Source organism: Taudactylus pleione, unplaced genomic scaffold (genome assembly GCF_031769625.1).
Source record: "Taudactylus pleione unplaced genomic scaffold, aTauple2 ptg000053l, whole genome shotgun sequence".
NCBI lineage: Eukaryota > Metazoa > Chordata > Amphibia > Anura > Myobatrachidae > Taudactylus > Taudactylus pleione.
The window spans coordinates 8,761,255-8,782,540 of record NW_028284455.1 but is presented as its reverse complement, the minus strand read 5'-3'; the positions used below and the strand labels follow the sequence as shown (position 1 = coordinate 8,782,540).

General features: G+C 45.1%; 1 protein-coding gene across 3 annotated transcripts in view; it reads left to right on the top strand.

The window, feature by feature from the left end:
- The window catches only part of WDR37 (WD repeat domain 37), a 194,243-nt gene that overhangs the window by 56,839 nt on the left and 116,118 nt on the right, over nucleotides 1-21,286 (top strand). For all 3 annotated transcript variants that reach the window (XM_088463219.1, XM_088463227.1, XM_088463210.1), the window contains exons 2-3: nucleotides 878-1,055; nucleotides 18,906-19,002. In XM_088463219.1, the coding sequence (XP_088319345.1) occupies nucleotides 918-1,055; nucleotides 18,906-19,002 (235 nt within the window). In that variant the 5' untranslated portion in view covers nucleotides 878-917. The remainder of the gene's footprint in view (nucleotides 1-877; nucleotides 1,056-18,905; nucleotides 19,003-21,286) is intronic.

Here is a 21,286-nt window from a genome sequence, read left to right as displayed (position 1 = left end):
CTTTCTCAATCCTGCCGTCTCTTCCTCCATAATGTTCTGTGATTTGAACTTTTCTCGCCCTAGAAGCTACTAAAACTCTAATTCATGCCCTCATCATATCTCTTGCCTAGATTGCTGTAAGATACTCCTCTTTGGCCTTCCTTACTCCTACTTCACCCCTCTTCAGTCTACCCTCGACCTTCTTGACTGCCTTATTTGCTCTTGTTGCTATTCCTCTGGTGCACCCCACGTTGTTTCATTCGACCCTAAAACACCTACTCTTAACTCTACTCTCTATCCTCTTATCTCAATTGTTCCCACACATGCTTTCTAGATGGTAAGCTCATGAGAGCAGGGGGTTTGGTATATATGTTCATCAATCGAATGTCAACATGTTAATTATGTCAACATTGACCATGTTGATTCTGATGTTGGAATGCTATTTTGCTTCTCAGTCCGTCCCTAACCCGAACGTTAATGCTAACACTAAGCCTCCTGGAAATGTCTGCCTACTACCCTTATCAACCTCATCAATGTCGACCTAGTGAACGGAGACCTAGTGACTGGATACCAGAGCAGGGCCCTTGCTCCTTTGCTTTCTCTAAATCATTATGTAAAGCGCACACTGTAATTATGTAGTTGTGAACATGTCCGTCTGTTCTTAGTCAACTTGTTTTTGCATTCGTTGTGTACAGTTCTCCAGAACCTTTGAGGTGCCTTCTAGCCGTAGGATATTAGGCTTTACTAATAAAAGAATACATTTACAGATTTCTTGTAATGGTATGCCTTTTTTGTATGCTTTTTTTTTTTTTTTTTAGTATTTGTTCTTGTTTTTCTGTTTTTTGAGTCTTTTAATTTTAAAAATAATTAAATATTAAAAAGAATCCTCTTATTTCAGCCTAGTTTCTATTCATCCACAAACGACGAAGTGAGGAGAGATGCCCACTGAAAGTGGAAGCTGGGCAGCAGCGCGACAGACCAAGCAGAAACGCAAGTCTAACAGTCTGACTTTAAAACGGACAAACAGCTCTGAGCAGGAACGACCCAGCTTACAAAGGGACATGCTGGAGGGACAGGTGAGTGTCTCCTCTACACAAGATGGAGCTGACAATAAACTATCTTTGATACTGGCAAAGTTAAAGTGAACAGCATTTTAGTTAATAATTCAGTGCTCTGTTTATTAAAAATCTGTGTAAATCATTCTCCTACAGAGTAATAAATAATGTAGTGTGCCACTTATGTTTGAGGCTGCTCTCAAGAGAAATTGCCAATTCCTTTTTTTTTTTTAAGCTGAAAACGGCTACAAACGCAACATCTAATTTAATTGGAGCGCCAATACTAAAAAGCTAAATGCAACTCATTGTTTTTGTACAAATAAATTGAATATCCATTACATGACATGCAGAATATAAAGTTAAAAAAGCCTTCAATCAAAAGGACATAAATATAGACATGCTATTTTTCAGCAATAACTGTGCAAAATCAACTCACGCGGATGAATATCCAATTTAATATTGTTATTAGAGCAGCTGACTTGATGCAAATGTATCACTAGAAAAAAAAATATTCCAGCAAACCTACAAAAAAGTCACTGATAGGTATGCATTTGCCCAGAACGTGTAAATTTAAACACGTTCTGGGCCAACGCAAATGCAGTGACTTTTTTTTGTAGGTTTGCTTTTTTCTAGTGATACATTCGCATCAAGTCAGCTGCTCTAATAACAATATTAAACTGGATAGTCATCCGTGTGAGTTGATTTTGCAGTTATTGCTGAAAAATATCATGTCTATATTTGTCCTTTTGATTGAAGGCTTTTTTAACTTTATATTCTACATGTCATGTAATGGATATTAAATTTATTTGTACAAAAACCATGAGTTGTATTTATCTTTTTAGTATTGGCGCTCCAATTAAATTAAATCATTCTCCTGCCGGACACGATTTCCATAGGTGAGACTCCCAAAGTAAATTCCCCAAATATCCTAATAGCTAAACTGGGGCTCTGGCCATCTTCTTTTCTGCACAGAGCAGTTATGTCCAGGAGCAGGAGCAGCACTGCAGTGACCTCAATGATTGGTGGTTACCAAAAAAGACACTTAATGTGGGGAGAGATTTGGATCCCAATTGCCTCTATCCCTGGAGTGCTGTGTGTGTGGTGAGATGTAGGAGAAGGGCAGTGATGAAAAGGCAATTGTACGGCGTTCGCTTACGTCAGGACCTGTGCCTCATGAATGTTGTGGTTTCATAGATCCCTTTGGGCTTAAATCACCTAGGTAACTTGATGTGGTTTGCATTGAGTAAAGGCTTGCACGTTCTAGATGGCAGCTGTTCCCTTTCAATAAACCTGCTGCTCTGTTTTAATTTTTCCTTTGTGTAATTTATGAATGGCTTGTACAGACAGCCCACATTCAGTTCTACTACCCTATTGTATGGATTAATTCATTTTAACTTCTACACTGCCAGATAGCTTTTTCAGCAACTTGGCTATTGTCTTCACTTATTTCTCCTTCATCCATAAGGGACACTGAAGGCATCAAGACAGTGGGGTATAGACGGTGCTGAGTGGAGCTGACACTTTTACATTTTTTTGAAGTGTGACTAGCTCCTCACCCTCTATACCCCCTCCACAAGCTCAGTCTAAGTTTGTTCCACGAGGGGAGCTGGACGTGTTTTTGCACTCCTCAGTGGTTTAGATAATTTCATCAAACAAAGCATTGAGGACAGATGGGCAGTAGCTACACTGCCTGTCTGCACCGTGGGAGCTACTGGAGGGACCCACTCGCAATTGCATGCAGTTCACCTGGGGTCCCCGACTTCAGAGACCTCCGTCTCTATATAGGGGTGCCGCATTCCGCTGCTTGCAGCGCACATAGTGGACCCCCAACAGTCATTAGCCACCGCCGGCAGCATAGAAGCGTCAGTAAGTATTGCCTGGCCCCCCGACTAGCGAGGTAGCCAGGCTAACCATTACACAGGCGGTTTATATAGTAAAAGGACTGCCCTACCGGACGTTCTAAACAGCCTTAACGGCAGCAGCAGCGCTGGACAGTAGATAGAGCTGTCCCGATTAGCGGGGCAGTCAAACCGTATGTCGGCCAGGCTGGGAGACGCAAGTGCAAGCTCGCCTAGCGGGGGCCGAGCTTAGCTCCGCAGCCCTTCTCCTTCCTCCCAGCAGCCCCAGCACTTCCTGAAAAGCGCGCTGGTGGCCATTACAGAGACAGCGTCTACTGAATCACAGCTGCTGCACAAGACAGAAGCCTGATCACGGTCTGTAAGTAACAGTGGGGTTTAGGCTGGTCAGGAGAGCATCTAAGGCAGGTTATTAACTACTTATTTGTCAGTGGTTACCCCTCCTATTTTCTGGTACTGCTAGGAGCGCTGTTAAGGCTGGTATGGTTCTCTCCAGCCTCTCTATCCCAGTTTATTCTTCTGACCTATTTCACTACACTTTTTGTGTGGGGTCTGTATGTAGCATGACTGGCAAATCAAAAGCATCTCAAAAGTTATTTACCTGCAAAAAGTGTGCAGTTAAATTTGCTCAGCGGTGGTCATCTACCTCCCGATTGTGTGACAATTGCAATACTGAACAACAGTCTGCGGGGATGTCAGAACCAACATCTTGGACGCAGGTTACATCCGTTATGTCCTCTCTCTGCTGAGCTGGAGACTTCTTGCAAAGAAAGAGAGGCTTCCTGGTCAGCGGCTCTAGAGGAATCAGCAGGGGCGAGGTCCTTAGCAATATCCATTGAGGGAATTTCAAAAGCCACTACCCTTTCCCGTACCACGTCGGGATCATCTACTCAGGTCTCAAAAAAAGACTGTTACCCTCAGTCCTCCATTAAGACGACTCAGAGGAGGAGGATAATGCCAGATTTAGAAGGTGAATATGCTCCAGATTTGCCTAAGGAACTCCAAGAGGAGTCTGAGCCATTATCCGAGGGGATAGAGGCTTTAATTTCTGGAATACGTCAGGTATTGCAAATACAAGAGGTCACAGGTCCTGCTCGACAGTCTTTCTAAAGAAACAAAGACAGGCTATTGCTTTTCCTGTGTCTGAAGAGCTAGATTCTCTTCTAACATCAGCTTGGGAACATCCGGATATAAAATTTCAGATGTCCTGGAGGTTATTTTATCTTTTAATCCTTTTCAGGCATATAACAGAATATCTTGTGAGACTCCCCCTACAGTAGATCCATCAGTTTCACGGCTGTCTAAAAATACTACTCTTCCAGTTCCTGGGGCCATGTCTTTGAAAGACACATCTGAGAGGAGCTTGGAAAATACTCAAGTCCATTTACACACCTGCAGGGGTGACTCTGCGTCCTGCAATTGTAAGCTGCTGGACTAACAAAGCTATTGAGCTGTGGGCAAAACAATTGGCTGACTGAATGAGACCAGCTGCCGGTGGAGGACCTTATTCCGTTGGCAGAACATATAGGTGAAGCTGCAGCTTACCTTGGGAAGCATCCAAAGACGTTTGCAATATCGCCTCCAGAACAATAGCTCATGTGATTTCAGCATGCAGGGCGCTGTGACTTAAATATTGGCAAGCAGACGCAGAATCAAAGAGAGCTGTGGAAGCACTTCCATTCACGGGAAGTGTATTATTTGAATCAGAACTAGATAAGTGGATTTACCTCCTGTAGCCTGAGAAATCAACTTATCTGACTTCTGTGGCTCCTCCCACTAGAAGATCTTACTCTAGACCCTCGTTTCGGTCCTTTCACTCCCCGGGTCATTCACGTAGTCGCTTCAGAGGAGGACCATCATCTTCCCGTGGTGTCAGTGGTCGGGGCAGAGCCGCCGCAACAACAACAACCTCTGCTCTGCAGGAGGTTAAGTCCACTACCAAGCCTAGTGCATGACGAGCTTCCCTCTAACCTGTGAGACCCCAGAGTGGGAGAGCGTCTTCAGGATATCGGAAGAGTATGGACGGAAACTTGTACGGACCTTTTGAGTCCGGGATCTCGTCATTCGGGATACAGGCTCAACTTTCAGTTTCAACCTCCACCTTGATTTATTTACCAGAGGTTTACCAGTTTCCAATGACAGGAGTGTCGTTCTACAAGAAGCAATAGACAAGCTTCTATCCAAGAGAGTGGTGGTCCCAGTTCCCGTACATCAGACTGGAAAGGGGTTTTATTAGTCTGTTATGGTTCCAAAGCCGGATGGCTCGGGCAGACCTATTCTGAACTTGAAAATATTTAGGTATGGATTGAGATCCTTCAAGTTCAAGATGGATTCCCTTCAGTTGGTGATTGCAGGATTGGAGTAGGGTGAATTCATGGTATCTGTAGATATCAAGGACGCCTACCTTCACAGCCCTTTCTGGCAACCTCACCAGACGTTTGAGATTCGCAGATCGGAATTCACATTTCCAGTTTCAGGCCTTACCCTTCGGCTTATCAGCAGCCCCCAGGGTATTCACAAAGGTCATGGCTGTGATGATGAGTCTCCTTCGGAATCAAGGGATCACTATTATCCCTTACCTGGATGATCTACTGCTGAAGGCACATTCCAGGGACCAATTACTGCAGAACATCACAGTGACACACAACCTTCTCATTAGTCATGGATGGATCCTGAATTTCCCCAAGTCTCATCTGCAACCGACGCAGAGGTTACAATTTCTGGGAGTGATCATGGACACATTCTCTTAGAGTGTGTTCCTCCCTCAGCAAAAAGGTAACTTCCATTCAGGAGATGGTGAGGACAGTCCTTCGACATCGTCAGTTTTCGGTGCATGTTTGCAAAAGACTCCTGGGGAAGATGGTGGCGGCCTTCGAGGCCATTCCTTACGGTTGTTTTCACTCCATGACTTTTCGGCTAGATCTCCTCCTACAATGGACAGGATCCCATCTTTTCCTTCACCAACGGGTAAGTTTAAGTCCCAGAACTTGGCTATCCCTTCTCTGGTGGTTGAACTCGGTTCACCTAATGGAGGGAAAGAGATTCGGAGTGTGGGATTGGACTCTCCTCACCACAGACGTGAGTCTGAGAGGCTGTGATTCAAGAACATCACTTCCAGGGCCGCTGGACATCACAGGAAGAAAGTCTGCCGATAAACATATTGGAATGAAGGACAGTCTTCTACACTATCAGACAGGTTGCAGGCCAAGCATTCAGGGTTCAGTCGGACAACGCCATGGCAGTAGCATACGTAAACAGATAAGACTGCTCCAGAAGTCGAGCAGCTATGAAGAAAGTAAGCCGGATTCTAATCTGGGCGGAAAAGTTTGCAAGGACAATTTCAGCAATCTTCGTTCCGGGCGTCAAAGTTGGGAGGCAGACTACCTCAGCCAGCAGGACGTGCATCCAGGGGAATGGGCACTAAATCAAGTTTTTCACCAGCTGGTCCAATGGTGGGGTTTTCCGTAGGTCGACCTCATGGCATCCAGACAAAACCATCAACTGCCTCTCTACTGCTCTCGGACGAGAGACCCGCAGGCAGTGGCAGTGAATGCACTGTCAGCATCGTGGCAGTTCCAATTTGTCTATCTGTTCCCTCCATTCCCTCTTCTCCCTCAAATCCTACAATGCATCAAAAGGGAGAACACCAAGGTTCTATTGGTAGCTCCAGACTTTCCTCGCAGAGCTTGGTATTCAAACATTCAACTTCTGCTGATCGACGATCCATGGCCCCTACCACTGAGAGATTTATTACTTCAGGGTCCTTTAGTCTATCCAGACTTAAAGAGGCTAGGTTTGATGGCATGGCTGTTGAAAGGGCCATCTTAAGACGTAAAGGGATCCCATCTAGGGTAATCCCTACTATGCTTAGAGCCCGAAAGGAAGTTTCTTCAAAGCATTACTACCGTATTTGGAAGGCTAATGTTTCATGGTGTGAACATAGAGGATCTACGCCTACAGAATTCAACCTAGCCAGATTTCTGCTTTCTCTGCAACCGGGTCTCTCAGCAGGTCTGCGTTTTGGTTCTCTGAAAGTCCAAATTTCTCTTTCATCCACTAGGGGACACTGAAGGTGCTTACGCAGGGGTATAGAGGCGTGGATAGCTGGAGCTGGCACTAATTAATTCAAAAGTGTGAAGCTCCTCCCCCTCTATTCCCCACCAGCCCTCAGTTTAGAAAATGTGCCCCAGGAGCTGGTCACTACAGGCTGTGCTCCAGCAATACATTTAATTTTATTTATATATATTTTTTTATGCATCTTTTACACTACAGGTACCCTTCGCCACCAATATCAAAGGTGGGGTCCGGGTACTGGGCGCCCTGGTTTTTTAATATGAAAATAAAAATCAGGAAGGAGTGCACAGGGCTTATTCTAAAATCACCTGACAGCTCCTTATCGCCCCAGCAAGCCTTCACACAGCATGAAGCTAAAGAAGAGAAGGCTTTGCTGCATGGAGAGAGAGACTTCAGGGACACGCAGTGAGTAACAGCTGCGCATTCCCCGGCCCTCTACGCGCTGCCCGGCGCTGACACAGCTTAATAAGCTGTGTCTGTTGTTATTAGAATAGTGCTTCAGCGCGGCTCCCGGCTCTAGCATTCCCCGCTTATGCCCGACAGTGTAGCGCGGAGGGGGAAGGTAATGCCGCTAATAGCAGCCATAATGGGAGCCCTTAGGGCATGTAGAAGGGGGCGGAGCCTAGCCAGTGCGCGCGCTCTCTCCTCTACACGCGGCAGACAGCTGTGTAAAACGGCGTGCCTGCCGTTTTCTTCAATGAATAACTGCATCTCTCCCTGATTCAGGAGGTGTGTAGCATATGTAACAGAAGTCTGGATTCTCTTGCTCCAGGCATCCCTATACTACAGGATCCTTCACAAAGAGGGCTGTGAGTGCTACTGGGGTGCATTTAGTAAAGAGCAGGGAATTTATTGCTATGGGAGGGTGTCTTCTCTCTTAATCAGCCTTCTGTCTCTGTATACTGTCTGCATCTGTACAAGTATACTGTCTCCTTATTTCTACGCTGTCTGTGTGGGTGATGTATAAATGTCTAAGGCTTCTCAAAAGACGTTTGTTTGTTCCAAGTGTAGCAACAAACAGACCAAGCCACATTTTATGGGCTCCACGTTAGGTGATGCTTGTTTAGTTATGGACATTACTAACTCACCCACCCCTCCATGGGCTGCTGACATGGTAGGTGTTATGACAGAGTTAAGGAGGCTCTTAAGTCTCATCCCCCCTGGGTGGCAGGGTTAACCAAGTCTCTAGGCAGCCTGGTACAGGTTAGCCTATGGCCACACCACCCTGAACACGCCCGATCTCATTTGATCTTGGATTAGAAGCTAAGCAGGGTCAGGTCTGGTTTTTACTTGGATGGGAGACCGCCTGGGGATACCAGGTGCTGTAGACTTAAAAATGGGTACCACTGCTACTATTCCCTTCACTTCCTATTCAGAAGCATCCTCTTATAACCGTCCTCCAATTAGAGGATTCGTAAGAGGTACTCCTCGCACATGAGGATACCGAGGAAAGTGCATTACAGGAAGTTTTGAATTATGTCGGTCAAAACTTAGGCTCTACCTCCACGGGGGTGGAACCTCTAATTCTGGCGTCAGGCGGGTGCCTAATGTACCTGAGGATATTGTTCCTGCTTCCCAGGAGTGTGAGTTATTCACTGAGCCACCAAAAAGGTCGTCAGTTTTCCCGTTCTCAAAACAACTTCAACAGCAGTTTTCAGTGGCCTGGAAACATCAGGATAAGAGGTTCCAAAATTCCTCGTCGGTTCCCGTCCAGCTATTTTCCGTCATCTATGATGGAAAAGTGGGAAACCCCCTACCCTGTTGATGCGCCTGTTTCACGTCTCTCAAAAAAGGCTACGCTTCCAGTATGGGGGGCTACATTGATGAAGGACCCTTCTGATCATAAGTTGGAGTCAAAGCTAAGGTGTATTTATACTGCAGCAGGGGCTCAGTTTAGACCTACGCTTATTACCGCCTGGGTTAACCAGGCTGTGGTTTGCTGGACTGATCAGTTCATTTCGGGTTTGGATCTACTAGTAGAACACATCCGTGAGTCTGCAGTTTATCTAGGAGAAGCATCCAAGTATATCAGTCAGTTCAATATCCGCTTACGCTATTTCTGGCCGCAGAGTCTTGGCAGGCCGACGTTACCTGGTTGCGTTCTTGGCAGGCCGACGCAGAATGCACACTGGTGACATGCTTTTTGGGCCGGCATTAGATGGATATCTTGGGCCACTGGGGGTAAGTCTTCCTTCCTCCCTTCAACGGCTCTGGTTCCCAGGTGAACTTACAGAGGACGCTCGTTTCAGTCCTTTAGTGCGCCACAGACCTTTCGTGGTAGATCCCAAGGTGCTCCCACTCAGACAAGGGGTGGTAGAGGTCTACTACATACAGTTGCACGTAGATGGGAACCGATGCCAGCTGAGCAACAGGTGGCATGACGGTCTTCCGTCCCACCTGGGGTCTCCTGCGGTGGGAGCTCGCTTATAGAATTTTCAACAAGTTTGCGAATCCATGGGTCTGAAGAGGTTTGGTTTCAAACTGCTTTCCCTGAGGTACCAAATAAACTTTGAATTCTCCCCTCCAGCTCAGTTCGTCACTACGAGTCTGCAAATACCTACGGAAGGTTCTACAAGAGACTAGCCAGTCTCTAATAGTATCGTCTGTGATAGTTCCGGTTCCAGTGAATCAAGATGGGGTTTTTACTCAAACCTTTTTGTAGTGCCCAAACCGGATGGTTCGGTCAGACCCAGACCCATCTTAAACTTCAAGTCCTTAAACCTGTACCTGAAAATGTATCGTTTTAAAATGGAGTCTCTTCAGTCTGTCATAGCAAGCTTAGAACCAACGGAGTTCCTGATATCCCTGGATATCAGATGCCTATCTTCATGTTCCAATTTGGGAACCGCATCGGGCCTTCCTGCGCTTTGCCATATTGCAAATCACTATCCGTTTCGGGCCTTGCCATTCGGATTATCCTCTGTTCCACGCATTTTCACCAAGATTATGTCAGTTATGATTGCTCATATTCAGTCATCAGGACTGAACATAATTCCTTATTTGGACAACCTATTAATCAAACCTCCATCAGAATTCCTTCTCTTGGACCACACCTCACTGACTTACTGTATCAAACTCTAATCACAGCACGGTTGGACAAATCTCATTCCATCCCAGAGACTTCTGTTTCTGGGGATAATTCTGGATATGGCATCACAGAGGATTTTCCTTCTGGAAGACAGAGCCCGGGATATCCGGTTGCTAGTTCAGTTCATTCTCAGAGCCAAAGAAGGTGTCCATGCTTCTTGGCGTCTTTTGGGGAAGATGATAGCTGCCTTCGAGGCACTATAATTCGAATCGACTGATCCGTTTGAACTAGGGATGTGCAGGCTCGGATAGGTTCGAGTTTGCACGTTGAGTTCGGATTTTTCCCTCCAAAAAAATGGAACTCAGAGGCTAAACGTCATCTTACATGGACGAACATCATCATTCCTGGACAATCCAGGAATGATGATGTTCGTCCATGTAAGATGACGTTTAGCCTCTTTCTGAGTTCTGTTTTTTTGGAGGGAAAAATCCGAACTCAATGTGCAAACTCGAACCTATCCGAGCCTGCACATCCCTAGTTTGAACCCGGCTATCAGGGTAGCTCTCCTCTGGTGAACGCAATCCAGCAACCTCTTAGCAGTGGTCCTCCACTATCAATTTCAGGGTCGTTGGCCTCCTCTGGAACAACGGTGGCCCATAAAGGTGTTGGAACTCAGAGCGTTTTCCAATGCTCTCATAGAAGCAACACAGTTCTGACGTCTCTTCTGGTAAGAGTTCAGTCAGACAATGCAACAGCCGTTGCATAAATCAACCGCCTGGGCGGGACTCGTAGTTGCATGGCCATGCGAGAAGTAACTCAGATTCTCAGGTGGGCTGAGAGTCAGTCGGCGAACCTGTTGGCAGTTTTCTTCCCGAGAGTAGACAACTGGGAAGCAGATTACCTGAGTCGTCAGGATATCCATCCCGGGGGATGGAAGCTTCACCTAGATGTGTTTCAGGCTCTAGTACGGTGCTGGGGGTCATTCTCGGGCAGATCTTATAGCGTCTCGATTAAATCATCAGCTCCCGGTATACGTGTCACGGACTCTGGATCCGCAGGCGGTCAACGCTCTGACAGTGCCGTGGACTTACAACTTCGTTACCGGTTTCCTCCGATTACATTCTTCCTCGTATACTAAGAAAAAAACTCGAGTCGGCCTCACTCATTCTCGTGTCTACGAAAATGGCCTTGGTGTAGTTGGTTTTCGGACCTTCGGTCCCTCTTGGCAGACGAGCTGTGGCCCCTTCCTCTTCACCCGGACCTTCTGTTGCAGGGTCTTTTCGCACACCCCAACTTAGCACAGCTGTGTTGATGGGCTGGCTCTTGAGACCGATATTTTAAGACGCGGAGGCATTCCAGACTCCATTATTCCCACCATGCTTAATGCGCAGCCGAAACAGGCTTTCTGGCACGATCATAGCATCTGGCGATCTTATATTTCATGGTGTTCCGGTCGAGGGCCTTCCGTCTAGGACTTATCGATTATCCCTGTTTTTGTTTCTTCTCCAGATGGGATTAGATTCTGGCCTTCACCTTGGAACTCTAAAAGGGCAGGTTTCTGCTCTTTCCATTTTCTTTCAAGGAAAATTGGCTCTCATTCCTGTGTGCAGATGTTCCTTCAGGGGATCTTGTGTGTGCAGCCTCCTTTTGTGCCTCCAATAGCACCCTGTTATTTGATCTTGGTACTCTGGTCTTTTCAGTCTTCCATGTTTGAACCCTTGGAGGAGGTTGATATTAAGTTTTTGTCTTGGAAGACGGTACTCCTCCTCACTTTGGGCTTCGGCTCACAGCCTCGGAACTGGGGGTGCTGTCCTACAAGCTTTCTTACCTTGTGTTTCATGACGGTGGGGCGGAACTCAGGACAGTAGCCGCTGTCCTTCCTAAGGTGGTGTCGGCTTTCCACATAAACCAACCTATTGTGGTGCCTTCTTTCGTAGAGGATTCAGGTGTTCCTTCTACCCTGGTGGTTGTTCGAGCTTTACACATTTGTTCCTTGGACGGCGTCCCTCCGCAGACCGGAGTCTCTTTCTGTCCTCTATGATGCTGTTCGGAGGGCTTGGCCAGCTTCCAAAACAGACGTTGGCTCGTTGGTTTATACTGACTATCCGTCAGGCTTATGTCAACAATGAGTCGGCCTCCTTGGTCTTTTTCGGCTCCTTCCACACGTTCTGTGGGTGCGTCGCTGGCAGCCGGTAGAGTTGCCACCACCTTGTAATTGTGCTGTGAGACCACTTGGTCTTCTGTTCACACGTTTGTGAAGTTTTACAGATTTGATACGTTTGTGGCTTCAGCATCAAGTTTTGGCCGCCTTGTTCTGCAGGTTTCCTCAGAGCGCTCCCGCCCGTAGGGAAAACTTTGGGACGTCCCCAGCGTAAACACCTCCAGTGTCCCCTAGTGGATGAAAGAGAAAATGGGAATTTGGTACTTACCGGTAAATCCTTTTCTCTGATTCCACAGGGGACACTGGACGCCCACCTCAGCGCTCTTCGCCTGCCTGTTAGTTCCGTATGTTGTTCTCCCATCTCCTCTCGGTCTTCATTTTCTAAACTGAGGGCTGGTGAGGAATAGAGGGGGAGGAGCTTCACACTTTTGAATTAATTAGTGCCAGCTCCAGCTATCCACGCCTCTATACCCCAACGTAAGCACCTCCAGTGTCCCCTGTGGAATCAGAGAAAAGGATTTACCGGTAAGTACCAAAATCCCATTTTCAGCTCACGGTTTTCTTCCAAAAGAAATTGGCCTTGATACCGGATGTGCAGACCTTTCTGCAGGTTGTGATTAGGTTACGGCCACCCTTTGTTCCTCCTACAGCCCCATGGGACTTGGATCTATTCCTTTCCTTCTTACAGTCTTCCCTGTTTGAACCTTTGGAGTCTGTGGAGTTAAAATACCTTTTCGTGGAAGGTTACACTTCTTCTCGCACTGGCATCAGCCAGGAGGGTGTCAGAACTGGGAGCTCTATCCTGTCAGCCTCCATACTTGGTATTTCATGAGGATGTAGTGGAACTCAGTACTAGAATGGATTTTCTTCCTAAGGTGGTTTTGGCTTTCCACATCAACTAACCTATTGTGGTACCAGTTCTTCCACAGGATTCACCTTCGTCAAAATCCTTAGATGTTGTCGGGGCTCTTCGGATATATGTGGAGAGGACTGCAGCCATACGTAAAACTGACACTGTTTGTTTTGTATGATGCTGCTTGTCCTGGCTGGTCAGCTTCCAAACAGTCGCTGGCTCGCTGGATTCGTCTGACAATCAGACAGGCGTATGTGGCCTCATGTAGGGAACCTCCACCTTCTATTACAGCGCATTCCACTCGTTCAGTGGGTCCCTCGTGGGCAGCTACTCGCGGGGTTTCCATGGAATCTCTTTGCCGGGCGGCTACTTGGTGTGCCCGGCATACCTTTGTTTGTTTCTACAGATTCAATACTTTTGCGGCCGCTGCAGCGCAGTTTGCCAGGTCTGTTTTGCAGGGTACTCGGCGCTCTGCCGCACGTGATGGGAGCTCTTGGACGTCCCCACTGTCTTGAAGCCTCCAGTGTCCCCTAGTGGATGAAGGAGAAAACAGGATTTTGGTACTTACTGATAAATCCCTTTTTCCGACTCCACAGGGGAAACTGGACGCCCACCCTGCGATGGTCCCTCCTGCCACACTTGTAGTAGTTTTTACGTTATGACTGTTAGATACCTGTTTGTCTCTTGTTGTATTTCTGTTGTTTTTTTTTTTTTCAACCTTTTTTTTTTTTTTCAACTCCCCTCGGGAGTTTCCTTAGACTGGGCTTATAGGGGGGTATGGAGGGGGAGGAGCTAGTCACACTTCAAAAGATTTCAAGTGCCAGCTCCACTTAGCACCGTCTATACCCCACTGTCTTGAAGTTTCCAGTGTCTCCTGTGGAATCGGAGAAAGGGATTTATCGTTAAGTACCAAAATCCTGTGGTTTTTTTTTTTTTTATATTTATGATTTCTATGCATGCTACTGTACAATGACAAATTAGTCACTATATATAGAGCAGAGTGGATAAAATATATACTTTCCTTATACCACATTGTTTTCCAGTGGTTTACCATTTAGGAACATGGCAAATAAGGAACAGATGCCATGGCTCTGTTGTATGCATCTTTAAGGCTACCAGACTTCCTATTCCAGAGGCCTAAAGTTGGGTACACACCTTCGCAATCACACTTTCGATTTGATGTTTCGATCGACTTCACTCCTGTTTGGAAGTCCTAACCAAAGTGCTGAAACGCATCTACACACTTAAACAATCATACTTGCTACCTTATATCCCAAACTGCCAAAATATTGTAAGACAATGATTGTAACACCCACAGAGGCGGCGCAGTGCCCCAGTAGCATTGCAGAACGGTTGAAGGTGTGTACACACTGTACTTTTGGATCTATGTGACCCGGCCTAATGTTATGAATATTAAACTGCATAAAAGATGTGATCCTTCGATTCGACCAGTTTTCGTCCAACAAAACATGATTGAAGGTGTGTACACACCTTTTTTTTTTTTTTTTTAAATTGTTATTGGTATGTACCCAGCTTATGGCTATGTCCTGTTAACCTCTAATTCTGGAGATAGTCATTTGGGTCAAAAGGGTCAACTTGCTCTTCTGGATGTTGGAGCATTATGGGTTTGTTTGCTTTTTTTTGTTTTTTTTTGTTTTCTTGTTTATACCCTATCTTTGGGGTATTGTAACTTCAATTTGAGGGACAGTTGGAGAGGGGAGGTGCTTTATAATGAAAGAAACTACCTATTTAAACAAACAAATATCGTATTGTTTGTATACATTGTAATTTTTACCAATAAGAAGTTAAGGAACGTGTGCATCCTGTCATATTAGTCGAAATGTCTCTCTAGTGCTGCTACCTCAATTTAATTATTGTGTGTTCTAGCTACCTTGCTTCTGGGGTTTTTCCAACCCCGGTTAAAGCTATTAATAGACTTTAAGGTAAAAAGTAATAACTTGATAGACTTGAGTCACTACGCCTTGGATATCAATGATATTGAATTTATTGAATCCCATCCATAACTGACCAGAAAAATAACCCATAGCACATGTAATATACTCTACAGCATTTTTAATATGATTTTTCTGTCAGGTGTGATAGGGATCAATACAGTACCTCTTAACATTACACTTTTTTTCTATAACAATACTGATATTAACACACATGTCAAAAATATATATATACAGTACTTGTTGATTAAGTAATATAATCTGTATACATAGTTATCAAAAATGTCTGAGTGCGAAGTATAAAATACATAAAAACATAATTTGATAATTATGCACAATAATTTTTTTTTAAAAAGCAATAGAGACAAATCCATCCAAAAACATACCTGTAGGTTAATATTAGTATTAGTTCACCTGATTTGGATGTAATTACCCTCAAATTAAATCTGAAAGTCTGCAGTTTAAGCACATCTTGTTTGTTTCATTTCAAAGCCATTGTGGTGGTGATTAGAGGCCAAAATTTGAGAATTCTGTCAATGTCCCAATATTTATGCACCTGACTGTATAACTGCTACTTGCATATATAAGCCATAAAATGTGTCCTTGAGATTGATTAGCTATATATTAATGGTGACCCAGACAAGATATTGATCTTTCTTTGGACATTACGGTTCGCTGCTATTAGTGCATGTTTAAACACAACTACTGCATGATATTCCCTTCCCAGTTGTGCTTTACATTGACAGTTTATGGCTGATTATAGTGACAAGCTATAGATCGCCTCAAATTAAGGAGATCTTATTCTCAGCAATCATAGGAGGAGACCTATCATATCTTGGTGAGAGAGATAAAGTAGAGAAGCTGCTCATAGCAACCAATCGGCTTCTAACTGATATTTTTCTAGCACAGCCTGTAAAATAAAAGTTATAAGATGATTGGTATTTTTTCCAAGATTTGGTATATACAGATGTGTCCACATACATCTGTCGGTATACGTTTAGGAGCTGGCGGCCGCAATACCGAGCGCCGGCTTCCCGACTCCTCAATCCCGGCTAGGGTTAAATGACAGGCGTCTAAAATCTTGATTCCTGTCATTACCCCTACGCCGGGAGACCGGCAGCCGGCATCCCGATCGAAGGGATGCCGGGTGCCGCGAGCAGACAGCCGCAGGGGGGGGACTTGGGGCTAGGCACCCCCCCGGGAGGGTTAGGCTAGGGGAAGGGGGGGTTAGGCACCCCTGGGGGGAGGTTAGTGTTAGGCACCCCCCCCCCCCCGGGGGACTTAGGTCTAGGCAGCGGGGAAGGGGGGATTAGGGTTAGGCACTGGGGGGGGGGGGGGGGGAGGCTAGGCTTAGGCACCCCTAAGGGAGGGTTAAGGTTAGGGGGGTTAGGTTAGTTAGTACTTTACCTGGGAACGAACGGGATTTCCAGCGCTGTCGGGCTGCCGCTGCCGGGATCTCTTCCTCTGTCGGCCTGACGCTGCCGGCGGTATTACATACCGATTCCCATCTGTCCTCCGTGTGCTACAAATAATGCGTCAGCTCTGTGTGACTCAGTAGCACAGAGCATCTTTTCGTGTGACTTTTTACTTTCAGATGCATCTTATTTTAACAGCGATGTGAATAGTATACACAAGCAGCTTCTGCTGATTAAAATGATATGCAGCATGCCTATGTTCTTTGTGTCTGCGGGTGTATCTGCATACGAAACGTTATGTTAGTGTAACAGCCGCTGGCACTGTAACGTAGCATTTCACATGCAGATACATCAACAGTCACAGTCAATACATCGCGCTGTGTGCCTTGTCAGGAATTTGTTAATTTGGAGAATGTCGGTTCTCGAGACTTAACCTGGGTGTTAAGGTGCGAGTACCGGCATTCTCTGACTAAAGTGCCGGGCATGCGGCTGTTAGTGCCGCGCTAAACCGGCAAACAGCTGCGCACCCGGCACCTTTGTCTGATCTCTTCTTGCAGGTGGTAAGAAATCCTTTAGCTACCCAAACAGCGTGGTGTATTGAATGGCTGCGAGAGCTCCCTCCCGCGGCTATTAATCTTCACATTGAATTGAATTCAGCCCATTGAAACAATTTGTGACTTCTCTTTATATCAGGGGTGGGGAACCTTTTTCTGCAGAGGGCCATTTTGATATATGTATTATTCGCAGGCCATGACCCTCCGTGTGACATCACACAGGGGCGGGGCCACAATCGCCAGTGATTACAGCAATACCTGGAGCATCCTGAGGATGCTCTGGGGAGCTGTAAGGGCAGCAGTGTGACCATCTGAAGCACCCTAAGGATGCTCCAGGCAGCACTGCTGCATAGATTCTGGCTGCAGGGTGCCATTCTATTCACACTGCTAGCCCGATGAGGCAAGCAGAAAAAAAGCTTTGAGGGCCATACTTTATATCACCAGACAAATGTGCTTATTTTGGAACCCTGGTGATATGCTATTATCTCTATGTATTCAGTATTGTTTGTATAAAGAGAGAAGCTTAGGGCAACAGCTGAGGCAAAAATGAATAAGCTACTCTGTTTGATTATTTAGGGCAGGGATGGGGAACCTCAGACCCGGGGCTGTATAAGGCCCCCGGAATTATTTGGCCTGGCCCTTTGAGCTTTTTTCTGCTAGCCTCATCTGGCTAGCAGGGTGCCTAGATTGGCATCCTGCAGCCAGAATCTAAGCAGCAGTGCCGCATGGAGCATCCTTATGATGCTTCAGACTGTCACACCGCTGCCCTTACAGCTCCCCGGAGCATCCTCAGGATGCTCCAGGCATTGCTGTAATCACCGGCGATTGTGTCCCCGCCCACGTCCGATGTGACACGGAGGGTCGTGGCCTGCAAATAATGTGTGTGTGTGTATATATATATATATACATATATAATTATAATGTATGTGTGTTCCCTCTAGCTCCGGCGGCAGGCAGGGCGCCGGAGCTAGAGAGGGCAATCTTGCGCGCGCGCGCAAAGGGGGCGTGGTTATGAAAAGGGGGCGTGTCTATAAGACGCGTCCCCGTTTCGTCATACTTGGGGGCGTGCCCGGCGCTTACGGACATGCCGGGCAGCCCCCAAGCGCTGCAGAAAGGGAGAATAGATGCCGGGTGCATGCGCCCGGCGTCTATTCTCCGGCGGTGACCGGTTCACCGCATGTTTGTCCACCCGCGGGACACTGCGTCCCGCGGGTGAGAACGGCTCCCGCAGGCTGTTAGGGCAGGGCGCTTTTTGCCCTCCTCCTGGAGGGCAAGGTGCTTTTTGCCCTCCTCCTGGAGGGCAGGGCGCCGCGTCCCGCTAAAACAGCCTAGCGGGAACGCTATATATATATATATATATATATCTCAAAATGGCCCTCGGCAGAAAAGAGGTTCCCCATCCCTGATCTAGGGAGAGCTAGAAGATAGAGAGTAATGTTTTATTTTCCCCTGTGATGTTTACTAGTTATCTAAAGTTGGAAATCACCTTTTAATTAGGACCCAGTCTGTAAATAAAAAAAATTTAATGATCCATGGCAGCAGTACGACCCTGCTGTATAACCTTTGATTATGTTTTTTTTGTTTAAATCCTCATGCAACATTTTCCCACATGTTATGAGAGCTGCGTCATTTGTGAAAGTGGTATAAATGGTCAAATGATGTCATGCAGAAATCTATTTGAATCCATTAATTATCTCTGAGTAGTAACTTTTCAGGTTCACAGATTGATCTATTAACAAACCCACCACCACTTCCTCCAATGTTCAGTTCTCGCTAACACTGCTAATTACCTTTTTAATCTTGTAAATTGTAATTTCTCTTGTGTAAAGAGCGAATTGGAGGCACTCTCCAATATTAGGTCTGAGATAAAGACTCTAGCATGACAGGTTCTTTCATGTTAAAATGGTTCTAACTCTCAGCTTACGAGTCTGCGGTAAATTAAATATGTTTATTTTTTTTACTTTTTATTTCTCCATAGGATTCCAAGCTACCGTCATCAGTGCGAAATACACTCTTGGACCTTTTCGGGCAAATAGAAAGGGAATTTGAGAACCTCTATATTGAGAACTTGGAATGTAAGTACTGCAGGACAGTTCTAAAAGGTCTGGAAATGTTAGAATGTAATAATGTATAGAAAAAAAAAAACATTCAGGAAAGGATTATACATATAATGCACAATGAAATAACTGGTAATTAAGTCTTCAAGTTATAATTTTATCCAAAATTATTTTGATATTTCTTTGCAAAAATCAAGTTATTTATTTAGGGTTATTTCATATTCTGCCCTCATACTGCCATGCCAGAACTCCAGCTTGGTGTTGTCTGCCAGAGTCTCTAGTATATGTACTGTACCTAATTTATTGCTCCAACTGTGTACAGTAAAGGCAGGTTACATGCAGAGGCCACAACTGCAGCGTTGCAAAGTATGGAGGAAGAGAAGCTAAACGACATTTATCTTGAGAATAGCAGCATACTAAATAGTACAAGTCAAGAAAAAGGCAAAGTTGTGTTTTTTTTTGTTTTTGTTTTTTTACTTAATAAAGAGTAGTCTGAAAGGAAAATTAAATGCAACCAGTAAGAGTGGCTAAACAAATGTTGTATTATAATATGTGTATTATCCTTTCAGTGCTTGTATATTGTTCTGGTCACAGTAATGTTTAGTTTTTGAACATGTTTTATTTAATGTCAAACGCGTTATTTTATTTCAAAATCTCCCAGTGACAAACACATTAGTCACCGGTGTCAGAAAATCGCATTGGCGAAAGCTGTTATAGTTTGTTAGAAAACTTTCATTTGTCTGTATGAGAGTATACGTTAAAGGGCTATATTTTCAGTCTTGTTAAAAATTATGTAAGATCTATTCATGGGATGTATCAAGACATTAATTTCTCATCAAAGTAAATATACAGTGATCAATTTCCATGTTGAGCCTTCAGTTCTCCTCCTTTCACAACCCCAGGGATGATGTGGATGTTCTATACGAAGGGGCCTATGTATTAATTTTCGCAAAACTGTCACGATTATGAAGGTTTCCTATCGCAGCGAATATTTTCATTTATAATGAAAATATCCCCGCTGTGTACTAACTGGAACTCACAGGGACAGAGGCTGCGGGTGCCGATGTCCCTGCGAGTTATATCCCCAACATATTGTAGAAGTCTTTCACGTTTCTGGAAGACTTCTCCGGGGAAAGCTGACACTGCACATGCATGCACACAATATAGTACGGGTCTGGTTAGTGTTAATTTAAAAAGATGCGTTTACCATGTAAAAGGAAATAATACTTTCATTCTGTCTTTGCATCTTGATCTTAAGTTAAAATTAATACACTCTTCCCTTGTCTGCCCCTTAAAAGGATGAAATGTAAATATGCTTGGTTACTGTTGACCAATCGCAAATATCACTGTAATAATGTGAATAGATCACAGCAGCAATATTATGTTGGTATTGTAGGAGAGATTCATATCCATTTAACCAATCAGAAGTTGACACTGATAATCCATCTCTAATCCTGGGTACAAATTGCAAATTACTAAGACCCCATGGGTACTTGAGTGATTACCATTTGTCAAAAATTAAACAACCTAAAACATTTTCAAGTAGTCTGGGCTGATCAGAGCCCACAGGCCCCAACGTGGGAGTGTAGGTTAAATAATTGGAGATCTGGCTATGCCAGGGACAAAGTACCTGCTAGTGATCTGCAGCCAAACAGGTGAGTATGCTTCTTTCATGTGGTCAGCACTGGACACATACCCTTACTGTACATTGGCTATACTTAAGGTGTGTTTCCACAACATGAGAGTGGAACGACTGTACAATTACAACAGTGTAATCGTACAATCGTTCTTCATCCTGTGCAGTGAATAATGTGCCCACTTTGAACGTTATATTGCTCAGTGCAGGCACCCTCCCTCATCACCGAACTGTCGTTATCGGCAGGTTGGCCCGCATGTTCAGGCAATGATAGATGGCAAACGACCAGCGGGAGCGCGCATCGCTGGTCGTTTTTGACATATTAATGCACGATTTATGAATGATTGAATGATAACTATGTCGTAATCGTTCAATCACTCATTCTAATCGTCTAGTGGATACGCACCTTTACACGCACAGCTGCAGCCCAGTTCCAAATCTCTTAAGTGCAGTGAGTTGTAAGTTGGCTTAGCTAAGGATGCGTCAGAATTATTTGTGCACATATGTTGATGGAGAAAAGACAGCAAATTGTGATTGCAGCCAACTCTACTTGAGCCCCTTTGAGCTATGAATTTACTCGGCACTCCTGATTCCTAATGAATTCAAATGCTGCATTCCCATGAATTGATAATCAAAAACATAAATAATTAATTGGGATTTAGGACT